Source organism: Aspergillus piperis (assembly GCF_003184755.1).
Source record: "Aspergillus piperis CBS 112811 unplaced genomic scaffold BO85scaffold_4, whole genome shotgun sequence".
Classification (NCBI taxonomy): Eukaryota; Fungi; Ascomycota; class Eurotiomycetes; order Eurotiales; family Aspergillaceae; genus Aspergillus; species Aspergillus piperis.
The window spans coordinates 610,427-633,813 of record NW_020291594.1 but is presented as its reverse complement, the minus strand read 5'-3'; the positions used below and the strand labels follow the sequence as shown (position 1 = coordinate 633,813).

The 23,387-nt window shown below is 48.2% G+C and overlaps 9 protein-coding genes across 9 annotated transcripts; 6 read left to right on the top strand and 3 right to left on the bottom strand.

Annotated features, from left to right (window-relative positions):
- Positions 1-1,950: 1,950 nt before the first annotated feature.
- Positions 1,951-3,471, bottom strand: BO85DRAFT_475723 (uncharacterized protein; the record flags this gene model as incomplete). Its single annotated transcript, XM_025662743.1, has 6 exons — positions 1,951-2,456; positions 2,542-2,696; positions 2,805-2,882; positions 2,938-2,985; positions 3,076-3,242; positions 3,278-3,471. 6 exons carry the CDS (start codon positions 3,469-3,471, stop codon positions 2,385-2,387), a joined length of 714 nt encoding a protein of 237 aa, XP_025518199.1. The 3' UTR covers positions 1,951-2,384.
- A 1,013-nt stretch (positions 3,472-4,484) lies between these two features.
- On the bottom strand, positions 4,485-5,218 carry BO85DRAFT_222414 (uncharacterized protein). Its single transcript, XM_025654719.1, has one exon. The coding sequence runs from the start codon at positions 5,071-5,073 to the stop codon at positions 4,618-4,620; it is 456 nt and encodes a 151-aa protein (XP_025518198.1). The 5' UTR covers positions 5,074-5,218; the 3' UTR covers positions 4,485-4,617.
- Positions 5,219-7,017: 1,799 nt separating this feature from the next.
- On the top strand, positions 7,018-9,386 carry brlA (C2H2 type transcription factor BrlA). The gene is made up of 2 exons (XM_025654718.1): positions 7,018-7,214; positions 7,738-9,386. The coding sequence occupies exons 1-2, from the start codon at positions 7,202-7,204 to the stop codon at positions 9,075-9,077; spliced, it is 1,353 nt and encodes a 450-aa protein (XP_025518197.1). The 5' UTR covers positions 7,018-7,201; the 3' UTR covers positions 9,078-9,386.
- Positions 9,387-10,837: 1,451 nt separating this feature from the next.
- On the top strand, positions 10,838-11,230 carry BO85DRAFT_446814 (uncharacterized protein). Its single transcript, XM_025659586.1, has one exon. It carries the CDS (start codon positions 10,867-10,869, stop codon positions 11,125-11,127), a length of 261 nt encoding a protein of 86 aa, XP_025518196.1. The 5' UTR covers positions 10,838-10,866; the 3' UTR covers positions 11,128-11,230.
- Positions 11,231-11,810: 580 nt separating this feature from the next.
- BO85DRAFT_222348 (uncharacterized protein) lies at positions 11,811-12,232 on the top strand. Its single transcript, XM_025654717.1, has one exon. The coding sequence runs from the start codon at positions 11,938-11,940 to the stop codon at positions 12,169-12,171; it is 234 nt and encodes a 77-aa protein (XP_025518195.1). The 5' UTR covers positions 11,811-11,937; the 3' UTR covers positions 12,172-12,232.
- A 1,264-nt stretch (positions 12,233-13,496) lies between these two features.
- On the bottom strand, positions 13,497-14,516 carry BO85DRAFT_446813 (GNAT family N-acetyltransferase). Its single transcript, XM_025659585.1, has one exon. The coding sequence runs from the start codon at positions 14,193-14,195 to the stop codon at positions 13,674-13,676; it is 522 nt and encodes a 173-aa protein (XP_025518194.1). The 5' UTR covers positions 14,196-14,516; the 3' UTR covers positions 13,497-13,673.
- Positions 14,517-15,683: 1,167 nt separating this feature from the next.
- Positions 15,684-16,676, top strand: BO85DRAFT_485424 (T2 family ribonuclease; the record flags this gene model as incomplete). Its single annotated transcript, XM_025663328.1, has 5 exons — positions 15,684-15,913; positions 15,963-16,147; positions 16,196-16,311; positions 16,359-16,554; positions 16,606-16,676. 5 exons carry the CDS (start codon positions 15,684-15,686, stop codon positions 16,674-16,676), a joined length of 798 nt encoding a protein of 265 aa, XP_025518193.1.
- A 2,098-nt stretch (positions 16,677-18,774) lies between these two features.
- BO85DRAFT_485423 (uncharacterized protein) lies at positions 18,775-19,407 on the top strand (the record flags this gene model as incomplete). Its single annotated transcript, XM_025663327.1, has 3 exons — positions 18,775-19,132; positions 19,184-19,281; positions 19,360-19,407. The coding sequence occupies 3 exons, from the start codon at positions 18,775-18,777 to the stop codon at positions 19,405-19,407; spliced, it is 504 nt and encodes a 167-aa protein (XP_025518192.1).
- Positions 19,408-20,405: 998 nt separating this feature from the next.
- On the top strand, positions 20,406-20,966 carry BO85DRAFT_485422 (uncharacterized protein; the record flags this gene model as incomplete). The annotated part of the gene is made up of 2 exons (XM_025663326.1): positions 20,406-20,713; positions 20,768-20,966. 2 exons carry the CDS (start codon positions 20,406-20,408, stop codon positions 20,964-20,966), a joined length of 507 nt encoding a protein of 168 aa, XP_025518191.1.
- Between the last annotated feature and the right edge of the window lie 2,421 nt (positions 20,967-23,387).

Genomic DNA, 23,387 nt, shown 5'->3' with positions numbered 1-23,387 from the left:
ATTGATCGGTGGGCAGAAAGATAATAAAGGGAGGGAATATCCAGGAACCGGCTGATCGTGGTCTTGGCAGCATCGTCAATGCAGTGGGTTCGAATCTCACCGCAGGAACCCTTTCGAAGATCTCAACGCCCTTGAATTGTCCGGTTAACTCCTTGCGACATACAGGCCCGTGCTGCAGGGGTTCGCCCTTGGGACGACGGAAAGCAGGATTTGGTGAGATTTGCGATGAAGAAACGCCGTGATCGCACAAGGACGGTTGACAAATACCCCAGAAGGCTCATATAATTATTGATTCTTCAACAGGAGTAGAGGAATTTGACCAAAACAACCACACCAAAATCGCGTGTCGAATAAACCGTAGTCTAACTCAACCCGGCGGTCAGTTGTGCCTGTCCGCGGGTGCATGATAACAAGAGTTACTTAGCTCCTAGATACCCGCTCGGGGCCCGATTGATGATCTTAGCGTAATTCACCTATTGCCTAATTCTCTCATCCAGAAAGCCTACTCCCATTGGGCGGGATTAAAGGGATCTGGTGATCAAAGTTCAATTGAAAATCCGGGGTTTGATCAAAGCGGGTGGTCATAGCTACATAATCTAGGTGGTAAGACAGCCACTTGACGTCAGCCGCTCCTTTGAGATGGAAGCAGTATAGTCGCCCAAGGTACACAATTCAGCAATGACTCAATTGGGCTGATTAGTTGACTGATGAATTGTGGCTCGCTGAGCTCGGGCCAGAACAGTCAAGGGAGGCCATTATTTTCGGAAGATTGTCTGTCCGTTCCACTTTGCTCACTCGGGATGTAGAACCAATCGCCCAGACACCGGACGATGCTGCTACGGGCTTAAGACCGGCAAGCCTGCAAGATTGCCTTTGTGCGGCTGAGTATAGGCTGCGACGCACGGTCTTTTGGTAGTCGTCAAGATCAGCGGTGCAGAGTGCTTGGATAAGTAAGTGAAGCCTTCGAGAACACCATGGACTTGGTGGATTGGGAAAGTGGAGGGCTTCAACCAGCGGTGATATCCTTCGGCCGAGCCTGGAACGACGGCGGAAATGACAAGTCACAAGTGGCTAGGCAATAGCGGCTGTGGCTCAGTTCTTGCTTTGGGAGTGTGGCTCAGCAGCAATAGGGAGTGTGAGACCAAGAATAGCGATCCGGCCAGGTCAGCGAGTGTATGCGGAGTACACGCTCCCATTAGATCCGCGATACTGCACAAATCCCGATATGTCCCAAAAGGACCCCTGTTGCTTTTGGACTAAGCTCTTGATTCAATAGGCAAACCCTGGTGACCGTAAGCCTCAGCTAAATACGAACTCTCAGTATAGTAAGAGCTAGTTTATCAATGAGCAGCCAAGCAGGGGAACTGTCAAACCCACCCACAGACACCATTGATTAGCGTCGCACCGGGTATAAACTTTGTTTCTTAGTGGCTTGATGAGAACCTATCCCCTTTGTCATTCAAGCTTCCTTTCTGGTCCTAGCGAGGGGCTCCGTAAAATATCGACAATGAGAGGGGTCAATGTGTTATCACTATCCGTGTCACGAAAGATACTTTCACGCATGAGTGTACCTCTCATACACAGTGGAGTGGGCTCAGTAGTGGAGTTAGGACCCAGTGACTAAGTACGATATCGGCAGGTAGTTATGAGATTTGGTTGCAAGTCCCAACACACAGCATAGGCCAAGACATGGTATTTTCCTAGCTTGCCTCGAGTCAGAAATGTGTCATTGCGGTGGTTGATCAGGCGGATTACGTTGTCGACAACATCCGACCGCAATTCCAGACTGAAGGTACTAGCATACATTTCTTGGGGTGGTTGATTCAATGTATGGGCGATTGGTTTCTTGTAGACCACTGGAGGCCGGTTATTGTGAAGAGCCTTAGTACCCCATTTGGAAAAAAAAAAAAAAAAAAAAAAAAAAAAAAAAAAAAAAAAAAAAAAAAAAAGCTACAGACGAGCCTTTCAGAAAAAAGCCGTCTCTTGTCAGCGACTTCTTGAAATGCCCACGATGGCTCGGAAGTTACAAGCAATGGTAACGGTCGTCACTCAGCCCATCTTTAGGATGAAGTATTCACGGCCAATGGTCCCAGGACAGTACCTTATCAGCCCAAAAGTACTAGGGGGGAGCAAACAACGTGTCCGACCGATTGACTTGTCCAGCTGGTGGTTCCTTTTTTCGCATGGAAGCAACGGGGTTCATGCCCAGAGCATCGAAGCATTGGCTGACGCGTGACGAGTCAGAAACTGCGCCGCCTCACCGGTGGAGAAAGCCATGACGAGGTAGAGTCAACGGAACCCCAAAAATCTCATTATGAAATGGCAGTTAAGCGATAGTAACCAATACTCAGAAGTTCTCCCTGCTGGAACATCATCCGAGTCAGTCAATGACCATTGGGAATGGGGGAGGCAAAAGCGAGAAGAACCAGACCAGTCATGAGACGAGAGACAAGCACCTGGTGGGGAGGTAAATAGCAGATAGGCAGGTATGTATGTATGTAGACCGTGCCATACGTATCCGCTGAAAGACGTGGTACACACCTGAAAAGTCCACCCACCAGTCATGCTGGGATTTGAGGTGATGACGGCGATAAGGACGATCGAGGTATGACTCGGTGGGGGGTGGGGAGGGAAAGAAAGGACCTGGTGACGCTGTGAGGAAGGCGTTGAGTGAGTGGCACAACTACTGGAACCGGCTAGAAAGGAACCATACTGTGTGAGTAAGTAAGTGAATAAGAGAGTGAGTGTTTTTTTATTTTCTTTTTTTATTTTCTTTTTTTTTCCCCTTCTACTTGGTTACTTACCAGTAACCACCGGTCGGTACCAGTAAAATTCAGGTACCTTACTCGTAGTACGTTTAGTTACCATCAAGATAGTTGTACCTAATCAACTGGTAAATAGTACTTAACTCAGAAGAGTTGTTGCAAGGTAACATACTATACGAGGTACATACTCGGTACCTTCCAAGCCAGCGATTGGGAGGTACTGGGTACAATCGGTGGATAGAAGAAGCACTCACTACACCAACCCCCACATTCCACGGTGACTGGTACAGGAGACTACTGTGCTACGTACATCTCAGAGGACCAGAAGGTACCAGTGACGGACCACTATAGGCCACAACCCAGGCCGGAGCGTTCCTGGGCGAAGGGCCCGAGTGGCTGTTGGCATCTGGCAAGGCTGGCGGGTTTCTGATAGGTTCGGCTGGCCCACCCCGGGGGGCTGGAGGCCGGATTTCAAACCTGCAGGATCCAGCCAGTGTCGACCGCCCGCCCACTGGTCCAGGTGGATGATGTGCGTACGATCAGTGATCGTCGGCCAAAGCGCCTTTCGGCTGCTCTTCATGCCTCTTCCAGTCGATCCCAGAATGGACGGGAAATGGTGGAAGTGAAAAGTACAGACGGGGCGTTGAGTACGTGATCCGCTCCAGTTGTAACCTCCCCTCCCCCCAAAAGGTGGATAGGTAAGCATCTCTTCTGCCTCGTTATTAGTTCTCTAGGCCTCAACAGTACCTGCCTGCTGCTAATCAACATAGCTGCCAGTCCCCAATGCAGTCTTTTTGCTGCACCATTCCGGTGGTGGTAATCGCACAATCACTCACCCCTTATATTATTATTACTATTATTATTATTATTTTCTGCTTCTCTCAAAAAAAAAAAAAAAATACAAGAAATACTCCTCTTGACTGGCTTATGCTCCTCTAGCTGTGTAGTGGTCATACGTAGGTAGCCCGCATTGAGGTAGTACAAAAGCACTCGGTCGACACGGGACTTGAATGGATGCAGTCTACGGGCCAACATGATAGACCCTTGGTGGTACCTACACAAACCAGCTAAGTGGTGATCTTGGAAGAACAAGGAATCTCTTACCTCTCATGAATTCGCTCGGATCCTTAGTCCTGTCACTTCGGATCCCAAACTACTTCCCCGCGGTATGGAGGCCATGTTTGATCGGCTATTTTCCCGTGGCAATCACTTATCTAGTGCGTGGCCAACTGGTATATCGCCATTCTTACTTCATGCTCGAGTTTGGCCGGGTTTGGAATCAAGATGCGGCCTGTCTGGCAGTCTGCAGTCGGAAACCATAGGAGATCAGGGCTCGTCTGCAATCCAGCCCGGGTTTGCACAGACCAGAATCTAGCAAACGGTGAATGCCAGTGAATTGTTGATCTGGGCATAAAACAGCCCTTCAGAAGAGCGGATGCTGGCTCGGTAGGCTCGGACCATGGGACCATAGAAAATCCCCACGGTGGGCACTCCCGCGCGGGCAGTACCTGACCCAACGGACAGTTATCTCTGGAAGTCCCAAACTACGTTGCTTCTGCGTTGGGGTTTGCATACGATCATCGTAAGAATAGTAGCGGTGTTGGCTCCTCTCGGGACTGTGGCTGGCTCTGTTCGCCCTCTTTTCCTCTTTTCCACTTTTAACTCTTCTTCAATTTACTTTCCTTTGATTCCCTGAAATGTCCGTAAATTGATGGCAACTATTGTCATGCGTGTTGCTCCTTTCGGGCAAAGTTCACCAGATCTCGGTTGAGGTGGAGCCATTAATTTCGACGGTCTGAACGTTCCTGATGGATGGCCAAAGGGCCTTTGAGTTAGTGTAGATATGCGATTATCAGCCTCCGGTTCCAACAATGAACGCACTGGCCGAAGCTGGCCTAGACGGTGGCGTTGAAACCAAAAGGCGATCGGTGATAGTTATGGAACTTGTGGCGTAAGAAATGCACCTGAGCCGTGCCCCATACATGCCCATTGGTAGTAAGGCTGGCATGGTGTAGATCCAAGAAGAATTGAGCAATAGAAAGAAGGTAGCATCGTTAATGTTTCGTGCAGTATTCGTAGTTGATGGTAGTGGTGGTGGTGATGATGATGATGTTGATGATGTTGTGAATGACGGCGGTGGTGGGTTTGTTTTACCCGTTACCGACCTACCAGATCGCTGTGTTGGTGACTGTTCCGCTTCATTTCTTTTTGTTGCATACTTGTGTCTGGAAATTAGTATGCGTACATGTTTCATTGCCGAAGCGAAACCTCCAGTCGCTCCACATGGAGGTTCAGCGATGCCGATCATTCAGGGTCTTTGCGGTGCAATGACCGTGGGACAGACCACCCCCCCGAAGGAATCGGTCGTACGACGACGCTGCTGGAGGAGGAATGGGGAAAAGATGAAATGACCTGGTATCTGCCGGTGTTTTACTTTCGATAGCCTACTTGCAGCCATCCCGAGCCAGCAGCTGGCCAGAGTAACTTTGCGGTGGGTTCTTCTGCCCGGGGAAGATCCCGAGATTCTGGACGAGCTGATGATTACTATGATGATGTTGATCCAATTCCATGATCCGCGTTAAGGTTTAGTTAATCCCCCATGGCCCGCCTGGCCCCAGCGACGTTTCGCTGTGCGCTGACATTCGAACATTCCATCGGTGGTTCTCCTCCATCTGCGTCTCATGCATTCATTCCTTTTTCTTTTTCTGGTTTGGGAGGAAAGACAAAAGTGACGCTGTGGATATTCTCCCTCCCAGGAACAGTTTCGGGACTCAAAAGAAATTATGATCGGATTGGCGGGTTGCATTTGGTGGTATTCAACGCACGTACAGTAGGTTGGTTGGTTGGTAGGTAGACCGGAGTAGTAGCAGGAGGAATAGTAGTAGGGACTAAGTTCTACTCACTACTTACTCCTCTTCTTTCTCTTTCCCTTTCTGAACCATGGTAGGACAGGTTGTATGTATCCATATGGTATCATTATCTTATTTCCCTTCTGAATTCGTCTCCCAATACTTCTGGAAGAAGATCATGAAAGGGCTCCTTTGGACTTTAGACTAATTTCAATTAGATGGGTTGGAAGGGATCTCGTAGAATGAAAGAAGATTCGTCCATACGCTCACTTGATCTGGAAAGAAGGGGCCAATGAATTCCAATTTGTTCAATACTACTAGGTAGAGAGGGGAATCTTGACAACCACTTGCTTGAAACTAGTAGGAAACGATATTGGGTGTATTGGCGATAGCTTTGGGATACCTACTTAGCTGGTACCCTCTTACTTGCTTACTTGCTTTCCCAAGCAATAATCCTCAATTGATAAGAAGGTTGAACAGGGAATCTGATTAAAAAATCCGAGGCGATCAATAAGGTGGATTTTCCTTCGAGGTAGATCGACGTTAGTGGATTAAAAAGGAGAAAATGAATTAAATATAGACCTAGAAGTAGAAAGGGAAAGGGCAAAAAATAAAAATAACACGTAAATTCCAGGAAAATAAAAATAAGAAAGAAGGGTAAAAGAAAAAATGAATAAAAAGAAAATCGACGAAAAGAAAATGACTGGAGGTGAGGGATGAAAACTGGAAATCAAAAATCCAAAACGAAATAAAATAAAATAAAAAAGAAGACTTAGCTGGGAAAAGGTTCCTCACACACCCTCCGAGCCTGCTTCTTCGCCCGAAACAGTAAATCGACGATAGACTCACCAGAATGGGATTTAACATTTAACCTCCCACGGACTCCCCAGAATCTCCCCTGTGAACAACCCCGCCAGGAAAAGCTTCAGCCTTGGAAATCATCATCCCCATTATCATCCCCAGTGCAATATTAGACAAATTTACGCTTTCCATCTAATAATCCTAAGACATCCTTCCTTCCTACTTGCGTCCTCCACCCAATTGTATCCAGATCCCCTTGCTGGACCAGCCTGCCTTTCCTATAACTACATCCCTCCGCTGCAACTGAGACATCCTTTCTCTTTCTTTCATTGATTCAGACTGCCTCCGCCTTGGGAAAGACAGGGAAGACCAAGCAAACCGCGTCGCAGGGCGGCTTATCGATTGTCTCCTCTCCATTTATCGCCATCGCCTTGATCTCGAACCGCACACGCCCTCTTCTTCCTCCTCCACACGCCCCCCTTCTCGAGCTATTCCTACAACGAACCACAAAGCAACCGCGTCTTGTCTTTTAACCCAGAGACAGTCGCGCCTCCTAGGAAACGCTTTCCTCGAGGCTTCAGTCCAACCAGAACTCTCCATCTTGGACAATTGCCCCCCCTCTCCGTTTCTTCGCCCAACGGGGATTCGCCGCGGTTACTCCAGGAACTCTATAGTCTACATTCCTGGCCTTGCGTACTAGACCACCATAGGAACGCGACGCGCCTCTCTCTTTTTTTGCTTGACTCGGTCCTTTGCTCGCCCTCTCCTTTGGGGAACTACTAGGTAATGGCTTCTGGCTGTAAGTGCGATCGACCCTTTCCTGCCTTCCCTGATATATGGCCGGGAGATTTGTTTATTTCACCTCGTCCGTCCCTCCTCCATTCCCCAACCTCGACTTCAACTTCACACTCCCCATCCTTTCCTCTCTCTCTTTTTGGCTTGCTTCCCCTCTGCAGAGGCGACTTTCCCTTCATTCTTTCCCTGCTTTGTCTGCTACATCCTCCGTCTGTCGTTCGCATTCTTACCTTCACTGTCCCTCAGTGCCTCTCTCTTGTCATCACTGGTCCCTCGCTGCACCTGCATTGCTCCACCGTCTCTCACTTGTATATCGCCGCCGTTGCGCCTTGCCACATTCCCTCATATACTAATAATACACTGCACCCTCCTTGTGTCATACATTATCTTGTACACCCGCATACCACCTTCAAAACTCTCTTTAATCTCATCCCCCCTTCACAAGAACCGAAGTCGTTGCACCTGCACAGCTCCCCTACATAGTACATTCAATACTACCCACAGACACTAAACTATACCCTGCACAGGTGGAAGAGTCGAAGTTCCTCCCGCACCGTCTCGAAAGGATCATCTCGTTGAAGACACCGAAGATATGAGATCCCAGGGTAACATGTCTGACCGACTGACCATCGAAGTCGACTGTACCTCCCTGGGTTCCAACGAGTGCCCATCCATGGCTTCCAGCTTCTCGCCCATGGAATCACCTACGCCCACTCCAACAAGTGTGTACAGCCAAGGCTCTCTGGCTTCACCCACCTGGCACGAAGGGGCCTCGTACCCGGGACAAGGCTATGAAAGGCACACCGGAACCACGCCCATGCGCAGTGCCTTTCGACTGGCCAGCATGACGTCAAATGATAGTATGGGAATGTCCTATGGACAAATGGAGGCACAAGAACGGATGCCAATGACCGACTTTCTCTCAGGATATGATGAGAACGTTGAACATTTCTGGATCCCCCAAGAGGCGCAGAAAGCCTACGAGCATGGCGTCCCTGGACTCCCATACCCTCAGGCAATGCCTCAGTATCCCACTATGGGCCGGAACAGCTACCGACAGCACGCGGCACCCTACCTGCCCGAATCCGCTACAAACCCCTGTCTGTCGCGGTCGATCTTCCATCAGCCTGAAAGGGTCCCCAACTCAATGTCCATGGGCAATGTGATACCTTGGATGGCCCCGCCGGCGGACTCAATTGCCCCGCAAACTATTGCCCCGTCGCAGGTCGCCCCAGTCACCCCCCCGCCGTCATACTCGGAATTTTCGGGCTCAATCAATACCTTCAAGACACACAGCCCGACCACTCCAGTGCGTTCTTGTTCCTTGGGGACTACTTCTGGGACGGATACTCCCATGAGCCGCCTCTCGGGTGGCATGGATTACTTGGATGACTTCAACCAATCGCCAGTTTATCGCGATGGTCTTCGAGTCCAGCGCCAGCCCTCCCGGAAAGTTGCTCGGAAGCAGTCGTCTAAGCAGAGCCTGAGCCTGGAGAACCTTCCGTCTATTATCAAGCAAGTCCAGTTCAAGTGCAAGGAGCCTGGTTGCAAGGGTCGCTTCAAGAGGCAAGAGCATCTGAAGCGACACATGAAGAGCCACTCTAAGGAGAAGCCACATGTATGCTGGGTTCCTGGCTGCGAACGGGCTTTCTCGCGCAGTGACAACCTGAACGCGCATTACACGAAGACCCACAGTAAGCGCGGCGGCCGCAATCGCTATGTCGCGACATTGGACGAGAACAGCCCAGACTACAACCCTGAATATCGCGGCCAATTGACCGCTGACGGGCGACCAGTCTACAACTCCAAGTCCCAAGATCTCATGGCCGATGCTCGTGAAACGAGCGAGGAGGCGTGGTTGGAGTGAACGGATATAGAGTTTAATACGGGAAGGACCGAAACATGATACCCTTGGGCACCTGAGTTGCCCGTTCCCTTTTGGGTCATTAGATGGGCACAGACACAGGGCCCGACAGACCCCGGTCGGCGCTTCACGGCGTTCTTTGTAAAACATTTTCTGGCTATATACACCGGACGATTTCCTTTGTTAATTCGAATGTTGCATACCTTTCCTTTGTGTTTTCCTTGACGATCTTCTATTTTTTTTCCCCACCCATCTGGGCCCCAAAATCTCTTGTGCTTTGGAGAGGCACTTTCCATTTGGCTTCTTTCTCTTTCTCTTTCTCTTTTCTTTTTTTTTTCTTTTCTTTTTCTTCTTCTAAAAACAAAACCTACCATTGGATAATAATGCGTTGAGATGGATAGGCTAAAACGGCATGGAAGGGAATGGGTTGTACACGATGGGAGTGACCTGACTGCGTTCTTTTCAATCTGATTGGTCTCATCCACTACTGAACACTATACGAGATACCTAACAAGTAATATGAATCCAAACAATTGCATGACTTGAACCATTCTGGAATAAACTGGGAAGCCTGGAAAGAAGAAACAAGGAAGTCCGCAGACTAGTCTTCTGTTGGGTCTGATGGGGTTCCGCTCTCTGGGGGGTTTGGTCTTTTCCAGAGCGACCTATTTTTGTCGGGTATCTGATGGGTCAGGTTTACGGGAGGGGAGACAGATGGTGCTACGAGGCCTAGCGTGGCTTTGGAGATCCAACAGTGCGATGGAGCTGGAACGTATCACACTTCCTTCCCGGGAGCGCCGTCTCTCACTCCCATGGATGGGGTTTGGAGGGGCCGCGGCAAAGGAAAGGGAAGGAAACGATTACTCATCTACCATTACGAATGAACTAATTCAGTTAACAACTTTACTTTTACTGTATTTAGAAGTTAGTGTTTCCCTCGCACGGACTGACAGGACGAGTAGTAGCGGGAAAGAGGAGGGGGAGGGAGGGGGAAGAGACTCTAGAGAGCGCTTCTGGTTGGTAGTAGTAGTAGTTAGTAGGGGACGAAGCGGATGGATGTATCTCAAGTCAGACAGACGGGCTGTGGTTAGGGACTAAAGTAGGTACATACATGCATTAGCTTTTCGTCTCTTCTTTTCCCCCGTCGATCTTCTCCCCCCCCACCCAGTCCCACATTCCAGGAGTCTGGCATTATCCCTATTGGCGGCAATCCTACCGCTCGGTCAACTGGCCCCATGGTGTGTATCTAGTAAGTTAATTACTACTAGTAGTAAGTAAGTAGTATCTAACTTATCCATGGATGATCACGGCTGACGCTTCCTCGCGGTCTCCATCGATCTAGTATCCATCGACTGACACCCTATATGGATCTTTCCCCCTCATGCCCACATGAATCTGAAGCAGCTGCTCAGCTGCTCAATGAAGTAAATCATCGACTAAGTTTCGACTAACCACGTACTTCTCATTAGTACGCATGTCCTGGAAATAGTACTAGTATCACTGGGGATGGCTTGCTCTCCACTAGGAATTCCGGCAACCGGGATGCCACTTGAGCCTAAGGATTTAGGAACAATAATTCCCCACATGCCAGGTCCCGTGAATGGTTACGAGGAAGAAGCCCGTGAGTCTGTTGGAAGTACTCTAGCTTGGCTTGTGCCTCTTCGCCATTCCGCCCTTCCCTTCTCGTGGAATGACTCGATCATCAACATCTATTCTTGACTAGTCCACCACTATGATATGGAGTAGATACTTCGTTGGTTACCAGGATGTTGAAGCCTTCTCGGATAACTCAATGAGGCTCACCGCTCATCGACGGCTTTCCCCGTTATGTCTCGAGATCTCCCCTTCTCCTACTGACTTACATGCAGAGGAAATGAGTGCCCATTCCCCGTCACACGATAGCATCATTACTTTGCCGATCTTGCAGGTATGTCCACATTGGAAATTCTGTTTCGCTGTTTCCAGAGCTAGGACCAGATCAGGCCACCGTCTTATCAGGCTAGATGACCTCCAAGCACTCATCGTCGCAGTGTCAGCTGTTGGCGAAGATTAACATTGCAGTGGCATTCGATCAAATCATCTTCCTTTCATGCAGGACACTTCTGTCTCCAAAGGTAGGTAGGTTGCATTGTCTTGGTGGATCTGCTCCAGCTTCCCCACCTCAACTAATCTTACATTTGGTGTTCAGTCGGCCTGGACAGACTGGGTCTCACAGTCTTTGACTCCGAGGTAGTACAAGCTAAGGCGGGAACCTGTAGCACAGAACGCGAGACGAGGTTGGCTTGCTCAGCTATTCTCTGCGTTACTCATACTTCACACGCACACTAAACTACGTGTATGGTTCCCACAAGCGTGCATCTGGACGTCTGGCCGACCCATTTGCTATGAGAAGCTGTCGGCTTCGTTTCTACGCGCGAGTAGGACGAGGAATAGGTTTTACTGGTGGTGATATGCAGCATGAACGTAGACCGCCTCACGCGTTCTCGGACTACCGGCATGGCCAGTTGAGCACTTGTACTACATTCCTGCTAGCCGATGTATTCTGGTACAGGATCCAACAAATCAACAGAAGTAGCGTCGTTGGCCAACCCTACGGTGACCAAGCCTAGGAGTTTTGTCTTTGCAGCCTTCCATTTCCCGACTGCCGATTGTCTCGTTGGTTGAGCACGATCGCCAGCAGCGGTAAGCTTTACCTCCGCACTGACCTTCTAGAGTACATCTGGAATGTGAACACGTCTCTCGACTCTGTGGACCTCGAAGAATCGCCGCAGAATGAGACTCTGCGGTATACCACTTCACAGTCTAGATCGCTGTCCCGAAGTACCAAAGAAAGGCACGCATCTATAGCCTTATCTCGGCATGAATGCTCTACGGCAGCGTTACCTTGTACCTTCTCCTTTCCATTCCATGCATTTATCTTGCAGTGCGCCTCATTTTTCTCTCGAAAATCCGCAGATCAAACAAACATCCCCCACGAATGCCATTTCACGAGAAACTTCAGCCTCAAAACGCCATGTCTTCTACCCAACGTGCTGAGTCCAGGCACCCGCAGAACAATACGACCGGCAAGACCATCCGAAGTAGCAGTGCATGCTAACTACTACCGTCAAATACTACCCTAACCTCTCTCAACTCAATAGAGTGGACTCGAGCCGCGAGTGACCACCCAGCCTTAGATTACGAGTTGGAACAGCACAGCGGACAGCAGTTCCGATGCCACTAATGCAATGCAGGCAGACACTTACGAACTACAGATCTTGCTTTCAATCTGTAAACCCAGGTAAGCATAATACTTCCGACACTCACCACGTATTGTGTGATCAGGTCCATAGGTGCTACAAGTACAACACCTACAGGCCGATCGTCTGAGTCTCTCACCGGCTTCTGAATCAAGAATAGTTAATTAATTCTCTCAAGCCTGCATGCCCGTCTTTCTAGCAGCCCAGCACAACACGTCTAAATTTACACAATAGCATTCATAGTATGTGCGACCCCGGTACGCAGCCACACATCGCTGGGATCCCGGGATCGTCCCATTCCCTAACTTCTTCCAGAATGACCCAAATAAACTTTTGACACCCACTGAAACGGTTACACTATTGTCTGTATGTGATATCACATGTGGATTGCTCCTATTGATCAGTGCCTGCATGAATCTATCTTCTTAGCATGGCAATAAGGATATTGTTTCCGCGGAAAATTTTCCGTGTTCGAAACCTCATGGGCCGGGTTCTGGTTGCACACGCCGGGCACAGACCTTTTGGCCTGGAGCACACAGTATACTCCGCCACAATAGTTCAACTTGCGTGGGGCGTTCTCTCAGCTGAGGGGACTGTAAATCCAAAACAACCCCATTATTCATCATTGTTAAGAAAGGTAACTCGATCGATCGCTTGACTCTGGTCCTTCAATCCACTGGTTTGGCCTGGCACACACTACTCGGCGAGGCAGGCAGCGCACAACTATGACTGCACAAATAACCTTACTAACCAATTCACGACCCATCTATTCCTGCTTACATAACATCACCACATAAATACTCCCCCACCAGCGAAAAAGTCTTCACCGTTTCTCTTTCCTCCTCATGCAGATGCCGTTCCTCAACAAATCGAGGCGGCTGGCAACCCAAATTGCCTTGGAAGATGATGTTCTTGAACAGGCTTGGGACCTGATGATCTGCGGATATTATATACGCCGACCTTGATATGCGAGGAGGTATTCTTGGAAGCGCATAGCTAACAGCTTGGTTATGGGCAAGCTTTCTGACAAAACTTGGAAATCTATCCGGTTATCTTTTTTCTGATTTTACTCGCATTGTCTCTTCTACTATGATGACTTTCCTTCTTTTTTGGCATGATGCAGATGATCTGCGCTGAGTGCAACAAAAAATTATCAAGCTCAACAGTCTGAGTTAGAGACATGCTTCTATTGTTTGTTTAGTTATGTCTAGTATTGAATAAAATGAACTTAATATACATATACATGAATAATCTCTGTCTTTAATCAAGTCTATACCCCAACCTTCTTTTTCCCACTTGCTCAAACCAGACATGCAAAAGAAACCAGAACCCAGTAACTTATACAGTAAGTAGAAGAAACCTACACCTCCGCAAAATCCAACCCCAAAAACACCGTCTCCTCCACCAAAGGCGTCTCATAATACGGCCCAACCTCCACGAACCCCAAACTCCGATACAGGCGAATCGGCCCTTCCATACTCCGCAACGTATCGAGTCTCATCCCCCGATACCCTAATTCCCTCGCCCTCGTCACAATTGCACTCACTAACGCCCGCCCCAGTCCCATCTTCCGCGCTTCAGGTGCAACATACAGCCGCTTGACCTCGCAGAGTTGCTGCCGCTCATCGTCTTTAACTGGGAGCGGACGGAGAGCCACGCAGCCCAGCGGAGAGGAAGAGGTGTCTGCGCTGCTGCTGTATGCGAGGAGAAGGTCACCGCCTTCCTGGGGACTGTATTTCCCGGGGAGAGAGGATAGCTCCGCCTGGAAGTTTTGGAATGTTAGGTCGATGTTTAGCCAGGCGGCGTAGGCTGTGAAGAGGGTGCGGGCGGCGAGGAGGTGGTGGGGGGTTGTGGCGGAGATTATTTGGTAGGTTGGGGGCATTTTGATCCTTTTTTTTTCCTTGAGTATAGATGTAGATGTAGATAATTGGAGATGGTTCTTTGGGGGTTGGTTGGTTGGTTGAAAGGATTTTGCGGGGTGGGTTGGATGGAGTTTAGTGGTTCTTCTTTTTCACGATGTTCTTATCCCTGCGAGCTGGCTGGAGTGGATGCTTGGGTTGTGCGTAGTAGGTAGTATGTTTATAGGTTTGAGTGAACATTTGATTTTCCATAAGAAAGAACGCTGATAACTATAGTTGCCTCAGTCTCTTGACTCAGTCATATCCTGGATGTCAATCCCAATTGGGAAAAGGGCGCGATGTTGACCTAATCGGGTATGGTGTTGATACCTCAGGCTACAAGTTTGTCTTTGCTTGTCGGTATGAGCGGTTATCTCTCTTCGTTTGTCTTTCATTGTTATTTGACCTCAGCATTGAGTTTTTGAATTGAGGACTGCTTATTATGAAGTGATTGAGGGTATGCACTGGCAGTCGTACGAGATTGCATTCGTGATAGAGATACGCACTTTGCGTTATCTTGTCCACTGTCAAGTCATCAGTGCTCGTTAGACTAACTACGGAGTAGATAGCATGAGCTAAGACATCCTTCGCCTTCAACGATAATATCTTTAATCAAGTGCTAAAATAACCGACTGGGATGCTATCGCTTAGTACTTGTCGCTGAAAGAATGCGAAATTGCTGGTGACACGAACCTCGAGCCACAAGCATCACTGCCTATACTATCCCTCTCCCTTTACACCCGGCTTGTGTCGGATAATAGGCTGCTGCAGGAACAGGTCGGACATTCTTGCCTGTTTCTCATTCATCCATCCTTTTCTTCATGAGTTGGCTTGCCTCTAATCCTTGTCGTCAACATCAGCCAACACCAGCTCTGGCGATGCCATTCGCCCGTTGCTGACGGGGTTGCCCGGTTCCTGAAATTAATCCATCTTCCGGTCCTGCAGATCACTCCGCCCAGAGCGAATCAAATTTCTTCTCAGCTCAAAAGCAAGAACAACTTCTGATACGCAGCTTGAGAGCTGATTGCCTCGCTCTTGGTTAATTTGGCTGGTCTGCTCGCTCTACCCACTCTTCGGCCTAACCTCCGATGGCGCCCCGACGGCTCATCCTCCAGACCGACTGCAGACCACCGCTACACCGGTCAATTGGCCAATTCGGCAGCTCATCGTCAGCGGAGGTGCGGGTCTTCACGGCGTCCTCCGCTATCCTAAGGCTGCTTTTCTGATCGATTGCGGCAAATCAGCTCGTCCTTATCCGGGCATGTGCTATCTTCAACTTTCGGTGGCTGATTTCCCCGCTACCCACATGCGGTGGCCTGGTCGCTAGTCGGACAACCGACGCGGAGTATGGGCAAGTAACTGGCGTTACACGCTACTAAGGTATAAATTGGGTCAATTGCACCCGGCTTTCCCGATTGTCATTCAGCCATTGAGTTCTCCCTCACGAAGTTAACGATCGGTTATTACGCATAATGTCTTTCCTTCCTTCTGTGGGCATGCTCGCCCTGGGCGCAATGCAGCTCAGCTCTGGTGCGCTGGCTACCATTGACACTTGCTCTTCTGACAGCCCTCTGAGCTGCCAGACCGACAACGAAGCTTCCTGCTGCTTCAACTCTCCTGGAGGCTCCCTTCTCCAGACTCAATTCTGGGACTACGACCCTTCCGATGGCCCGAGCGACTCTTGGACCATCCACGGACTCTGGTAGGTCTGACACATCGTATTCCTGTATCATCGCTAAGGAACTTGCTAGGCCTGATAACTGCGATGGCACCTACCAGGAGTACTGCGATGACTCTCGCGAGTACAGCAACATCACTTCCATCCTCGAAGCGCAAAATCGCACCGAGCTCCTGTCCTACATGAAAGAATACTGGCCCGACTACGAGGGTGCTGATGAGGATGAGAGTTTCTGGGAGCACGAATGGAACAAACACGGTATGTCTGATCAATTTGATTGTCGGAACTGGCATATTGACTTTCTAGGAACCTGCATCAACACCATCGATCCCAGCTGCTACACCGATTACTACGCTCAGGAGGAAGTTGGTGACTTTTTCCAGCAGGTCGTTGACCTCTTCAAGACCTTGGATTCCTACACCGTATGCAAACAACTTCCTGTGTTTTATATAGATACTGACAGCAGCAGGCTCTCTCCGACGCCGGAATTACTCCCTCTGAGGATGCCACCTACAAGCTGAGCGACATTGAGGATGCTCTCGCCGCGATCCACGATGGCTACCCCCCGTATGTTGGGTGTGAGGACGGTGCTCTGTCCCAGCTCTACTACTACTTCAACGTCAAGGGTAGCGCCATCGGCGGCACCTACGTTGCTTCTGAGAGACGTAAGTTATATACAATTGGAATGTCAGACATAAACTGATTTATTGTACCAGTCGAGGACTCCAACTGCAGGGACTCTGGCATCAAGTACCCGCCCAAGTCCAGCTCCAGCAAGAAGATCTAGATTGAGTTGCTCGCTCGATCTAGCTTCTTCACTTGGAACAAATGAAGTATGCTGTAAGGTGTGAATTATGAAAAAGTTGTGAATTGTGAGATTATCGCACATAGTAGGTAGCCCGCGAGGGAATGATTCTTAGCAGAACATCCGCCGCAATCATTCATTGCATGTATACTTGAAGTTATCAACTTCAATGTTTTCAAATGGAATTGCACAATTCCCTGTACATCTAGTAAATTCCCTGTATGGTTCAACTATATAAAGCCTCTCCAGTCCCCCTATTGATCTTCCTACATCTTCCCTACCACAATACAAAAAACAGACCAAATCTGCTTTGATCAACCCAGCAATCTAGTTTTGTTTATCTCATCATAACATGAGCAAACACTTACATTTTTAATGAATCCCAACTCTCAAATCTTAATATGTATGATAGAAGACCACTCAAGATGCTTCGATCAATCTCTGTAATATACAGCACAGCCATTATCACTGCCCATGGATATCGCATTCCAAGCAGATAGGGGCAATGAAATAAGAAGCAACTCGCATACTACATACCCCAAATAGTAAAGGCCAGCTACATCGGGTCTATGAATTCTACTATTACTGCTACTCCTACAACTACTACAACTACATACCCTAACTACAACATAGCAATTCCCAAAAATGTGGCTCTCCGTCTCGAGGGCACATAATATCCCTAATCAATTCGCCACTCCGAAGCATCTCTCGACAGTAGACCGAATCAACCCGGAATGTCTTCACCAAGAGGCTACAAGAGCAATTAATCCATACAGACTGACTTCAGACATATACGAACAGTCCCCAAGCTTCAGATTCTATCCTCGGTCCAAGGCATCATCAACAAGGATCTGCTGGATTATTCATCCTTCAAAGCAAGCTTTGCTCCTACTAGCTAAGACCAATGTACCGATGGATTGCGCGATACGGTAAACACGTCCCTAAATTGAAATCGAACTCTGATTCCAGACAATGAAGAGAGGAGCTACTACTTCCACAGAGGTATATCCGGCCAATGTCAAGTCTCCTGATTGCTGCCGCCTTCCACTACTACCTAGGTCCTCTATCTACCTACGCAGAAAACTGGATGCAGTCGGACAGTGCCACGTCTTCTGCCACCATCATCCTGGTCGCATAGCCTGCCTTTACCACTCACTCCTCGAAAGAGACTAACGGCACCGAGTAACGAAACGGACAAGAGCAAGCGGGATGTGATGATTTGGTCCGAGAGCTCTACCGCCATTGACCAAATAATATACACTCGTCGAACTCAAAGGAATAGGTGGCTCCAATGGGAAAGATATCGGAAATGGTACTATATGTACGACACAAAGCTACAAGAACATATCTCCCCTATATCAAGATACGTAACAGCTTCTCTTGCGTTACGCACTCGGTCACACACAGGACTGATGGGTTGTTCGGAGCGATATGGTCCAGCTTGCGATGGAAAACATCATTGAAGACCGTTGGGGTGGCTTGCGTAAGACCCAGTTTGGCATTATTTTCATTCCGAATAGCTGCAAAACTCAACACTGGCTTGAAAGCGGGATAGCTGTTTCAGAGATCAAGAGTTATTGGTTGGAGCAATACGAACCAGCTCATATACTTCGTACAAAGCACCAATCTCAGCCGAATAGTGCCACATAAAGCTTTGTGATTGGGACCCCGGCTCACAGTGTATATGGAACGGATGTTCAGAATTATGAGAAACTAGGGATTCTACTAGAGACGGTGTGTTTTGCGATAAATGCTGTCTGTTGTTGTCGGATTATCTACTATCCTGATGTTCAGACAACTGGGTACTTCGCTGGATTATGGAATCAATCCTTTTTTTTTTTTTTTTTTTTTTTCGACAATACAATTCTGTAGCCCTCTGCGACAATTTACATGCCATGACGTGACGCCTATGAGTTCTCTTTGCCAGGGAGAAACTTCTCGTTTGTTAATCCTAGCTCGCGGGAGGTATCGGATTAATGTCCTTAACCTCTAGGAAACCGCAGGCCCTTGAACATCTGCGACCTCGGTAGCCTACTACGAGGGCAAGGTTGATACCTTCCGGAGTCAGCCGAGTAGAGACATGCAAATCACCTCGGCGAATCCGTTGACAGTCCGCCTGGGGAATAAGACATGGACTCTGCGCGGGCTCTCCCATTTCCTCCATCTCCCCCATAGTGAAGGGGATACGCGCAAGGATCCCTCGGGATTCCTGTACCACGAGCAGGAAGCCGAGCTTTGGATCTGCCTGGCCCAACAGCTTCTGAACAGACGTACCGGGAGCATTCTCATTATGTCCCCCTACAGAGCCCAAGTCGCCCTGGTGGACCGGCTTTGGGACCAGAGGTTCTCTGAGCTTCGGCCCCGCCCTAGGATTCAAACCGTGGATGCGTCCCAGGGGTCGGAGGCTGATGTTATCGTCGTCTTGATTACATCGATATGTATATCCTTTTTTAGGGCAAAAAGCCATCACTGTTCCTTAATATCAACAGCCTACCCACCTGGAAACTCAATTCTTATGGCTGAGGCGGTAGATGACCGGTCACAAAAGCATAGCTGGTTAAAGCAATACAGACCAATTCGTGGGAAAGTACACATTGGTGACAAAAGCGTTGCGTAAGTATTTTCTCTCCCAATAAATCACCTCGTGCTGACTATAAGTGTATAGAACGACCTTGGTCTGGTTCGCCGCGAGACCCTCACCAGCTTTCTTTAGGGTTGAAGTATTGGGTCCGGCTCACAAGAATGCTGGTCGTGGCGGGATACGCAGCGGACAAAAAAAGGAATCCGCGGCTGGATATGATATTCTTGTTACTAATTCACTAGACAAGGGAAATACTACCTAGGCATGTCCTTGACGTACACTCTGCCCGATTCAGCGACACTTGCTATGACAACCTTATACTGCCCCAACATATCGAGGCTTTGACGATTGCAAAACAGATGTCATGGCCCTCTGGGATCTCTGAACAAGCATGTACCACCAAGTGCATGACATACAAATACGTCTCGCCATATATGTTGCTTCGCCTCGAAGAAGAAAAAACGCTCGAGACTGGGAACGGTCGTCAGATTCACATACCATGAAGATATCGAGTCCTTTTTGATAAAATCTCCCCTGCCCCGGCACGAGAAAAAGCATAGAGATTTTACTCCTGACACTCTTATTAGTTCTGTCATGGAACCAGTTACAGATTGTCTAAGGCTCCGTGCTGCATAATGCTGAGTCAAGCATTACTGTATATCGACAAGGAGAAACCCAACCATGCCCATTGGCACATGGACCGGCTGAGAAAGCTAATCTTATGATCGTCATGGCTGGGGTTTATTAACGTGGAGGGCTGCCTGTCTGTCCTGCGTTCGCCCGGCTCTGGAGGGCAAGAAAGCTGTAAAAGCCTTTTACAGCCGAACCAGGGAGAACCACCAGACGAAAGTATCACTGAATGATGGGGGTGGAACAAACTCTCGGAGCAGGTATACCTGTCAACTACCTGGTTTATCTATATGCCCCTGGCTAATCATCAGAAAGCATAAACTACTTCAATGATGGCCTTTCATGCGATAACTCTGAACCCGCAGTGCAAAATCCCCATTGCAGGAATCCAGAAAGACTGAGTCTCTACCTGTACCAATTGTATGGGGCCACCTGGTTAGTCTATAAAGAGACGACCACTCATCAAAGAGGCGTTTTGTCGCCCCACTGCTCCCAACCACATGCTTGCAAAACTCCAGCCAGGCGTGATCTATATCTTTGTTGATAAGGCACTCCTTGGTAATTGGGTAAGCGAATGGGGAAAGTTCGTGGATCCCACTTATGCTCTGATTAAACAAATGGAATTTGTCATGTGTCACAGGTCTATCTTCAAGAGTATGGATACTCAGAAGTTTGACAAGAAGTTTGACAAATGGAAGGATGGAAATCATCATGAAGCCTTTATCCTGCCTAAGCATCATCTAAAGACCTGGCTTGAGCTAAGTATTATCTGGCAGTCTGGCAAGATCACCCTAGCTGACAAGAAGGAGTGAGAGATAAATACGCGTGACCTGCAGCTGGAGCTGCTGATCATACTCGCCAGCTTACTGATATTCGAAAATTGCGAGGTCCATCTGCGGCATAGTTTGTCCAAGACCAGGCTGAAAGGTCAGCTACAAAGAATCACCATCCATAATATCCCCATCGCGCGGACATTCTGCGACGAGTGCTACCTTTCCTTTAGTGACAGCAGCCCCATTGTCTGTATTCTCGACAAGTTGAAGGCATGCTGTAACCCGTAAATTGGTTTTTATCTGCTATTCCCTGCCCCTTCTCTCCTTATAATATTTAATTATTTTTGGAGCTCACAGAGATACTGGAGTGGACTATTACCCGGCCACAGTATACCTAAACCATGAGTACCTTGGAGAGCTCAGGAAGCAGTCTAAGACGGCTTCTATAAAATCTAGGTAGATATTTTTTATTTGCCTTTGGACAGGCTCTGTGACTTCTTCCAAGCAACCAACTTCATTAAATGCACCGCGAATATGGTTCGGGCAACCATGCCTGAAACTCCCATTGAAGCATATCAAGGACGTCGACAGCCCGCTCGAAGAGCCAGATTACCAGTTACTGGGAGAGCTCCGGAAGGAGCGCATGCAGCTGTTCAAGAAGGATGCCTTAGAAGTCAGAAATAAAGCAGTATTAAAAGCCAAACTCGCGAGTATGACTCGTGCAGTTCGTGTCTGTGCTGCATTTCCTGGTCTCATCTGATATACAAAGCAGAATAATATCACCTTTGAGAATATCACCACAACTGCACTAATTATAAGGGATATAGGGATTATTCCTCCTCCAGAAGACAGCCAGTGGGCTAATGATATTAATATGTTGCTGGAAGGTTCGACACGCTGATAATATCTTTGGATGCTTATTAGCAATTTCAGGACTGAGAAAGATACTGAAACACTGAAGAAGCTAGTCATCCTTCCACAGTTTTCTGTTGTCGCTGTGATTGTCTATCTGGTACGTCTCTTCTTCTTTGCTTGTTCTGACTGGCCGTACTTGTCAAATGAGAGCTGGCGATAACATTGCCGAACCAAAGCGCTGCCGCCGCCTCCCGACAGCTTTTGGAACTTCGTCATTATCAGCGCGATATGGTAACTAGGCATTATTTTAATATGCTCTGGTGGGAAAGTTCATTGCTCGTTATGTCCGCATACAGAGACCCACGCGACTTCCATACGGTCAAGCGTCGCTATAATGAGTAGAGTAGCGCTGCAGGTACAAACACGAGATCAAATCCTCTTCTTTCCTTTCACCCCATGGATTTGAGAAAGTTTGACGGAACAAGTCCTATCAGCGACAAGCTTGGTAATAGTTACTGAAGAGAATGACAGAGAGATAATCTGGCCTAGGTGTTCTTTCTCGCAGCTAATGCCAATGCACAGTTTCTGGGGGTTGGCCTGGAGAGGCTTATGAAAGACATGGACAAAACCAACTGATAAAGGAACCTGGATCGTACAGCAGACATTCTTTTTCCTATCACATTGTGGGAAGATATAAGCCATCACTCCTCTTACAAATATGCTTGTTGTTGAGATATCATGGAAATGCTGTGATGGGCTTAAACCTACGTGGACTACATGACCATTGCAGGATGATCGAAGGTATCATTAAGTCATCGACCACCTCTGCGACGACATGAGGAAGTCCCTCAGATTTATGTGCATCTAATATGGCGATAATCGGCTCCAGAGAAGCAATTCCCTGTATATCCATGATCGCCTAACTAAAGGACCACCGAATGTTTACTCCGGAAAGTGACAGTCGATACTCCGTGGTTCTCACAACCTATAACGCATTGGAAAAAAAGACACGGGCTATCCGCTGTATCCGATTGGTATAAGTCCAAGTATGCCCAAAAGTTTAAGTCGACTGCGACGAGCTGGGAAAGGTGTTGGTAAGCAGAAACAAGCTACAAAAATGATGATGATTCTAGAAAAGAAATGGATATGTGGCAGTTATCTGCACATTTTAATCTAGCCTTGGACAGACTCAATGTAGTCTTCATATGTCTATGGTGCATAATCAGATATCTACAGATCAAGAAGAACTATCTTCACTTATGCTGAGAAGATCGAAATTCAAGTTTACAAATACCAGGGACATCAGAAAGAAAGAAATTCAAGAACAGCGATAGAAGATCCTCGGCACGGCGTTTGTCAACAATTCCTACGCGAAAGTCTGTCTGCCTTCCTGGTTGCTCTTGTCTTCGGCTTGCCACTGCAACCAGCTATACACGTTCCCAGAGCCGTTGAGACATTTCACATCTGCAGCTAACTGCAGCATTTATCCGGGCATTGAGCGAATTTTTAGTGCTGATATGTGCCAAAGTGACTATAAAAGTTCTATGCGGAAAACTGTATGGACAAGAAGGATGCTGGTGTAGTTATCAGCGGTGCTGATGATACGACTATCGAGCTTTAGACTGTTGTGAAAACATGCTAGAGATGCCATAGTCACATCCATGAGAAGAAAATGAGCATTGGGCATACCAGATCGAGGTGAAAGTCTCACTATTGTTGCAACTTATGCTGAAATGTCTGCGCGACCAGGTCTTACTCTAGGGGTGAAGGGGTATAGTGTGGGTTTACTTCCGCGGTGAAGAAGTGTACATCAGTGCCGTACTAACCGGAGCTGGTAAAGGTACAAGGAGGCAA

Bases quoted from the DNA above. Each gene is read 5' to 3' on its own strand.
- BO85DRAFT_222414 (XM_025654719.1), bottom strand. From the start codon at position 5,073: ATGATCGGCATCGCTGAACCTCCATGTGGAGCGACTGGAGGTTTCGCT.
- BO85DRAFT_222348 (XM_025654717.1), top strand. From the start codon at position 11,938: ATGCTCTACGGCAGCGTTACCTTGTACCTTCTCCTTTCCATTCCATGC.
- BO85DRAFT_446814 (XM_025659586.1), top strand. From the start codon at position 10,867: ATGAGGCTCACCGCTCATCGACGGCTTTCCCCGTTATGTCTCGAGATC.
- BO85DRAFT_446813 (XM_025659585.1), bottom strand. From the start codon at position 14,195: ATGCCCCCAACCTACCAAATAATCTCCGCCACAACCCCCCACCACCTC.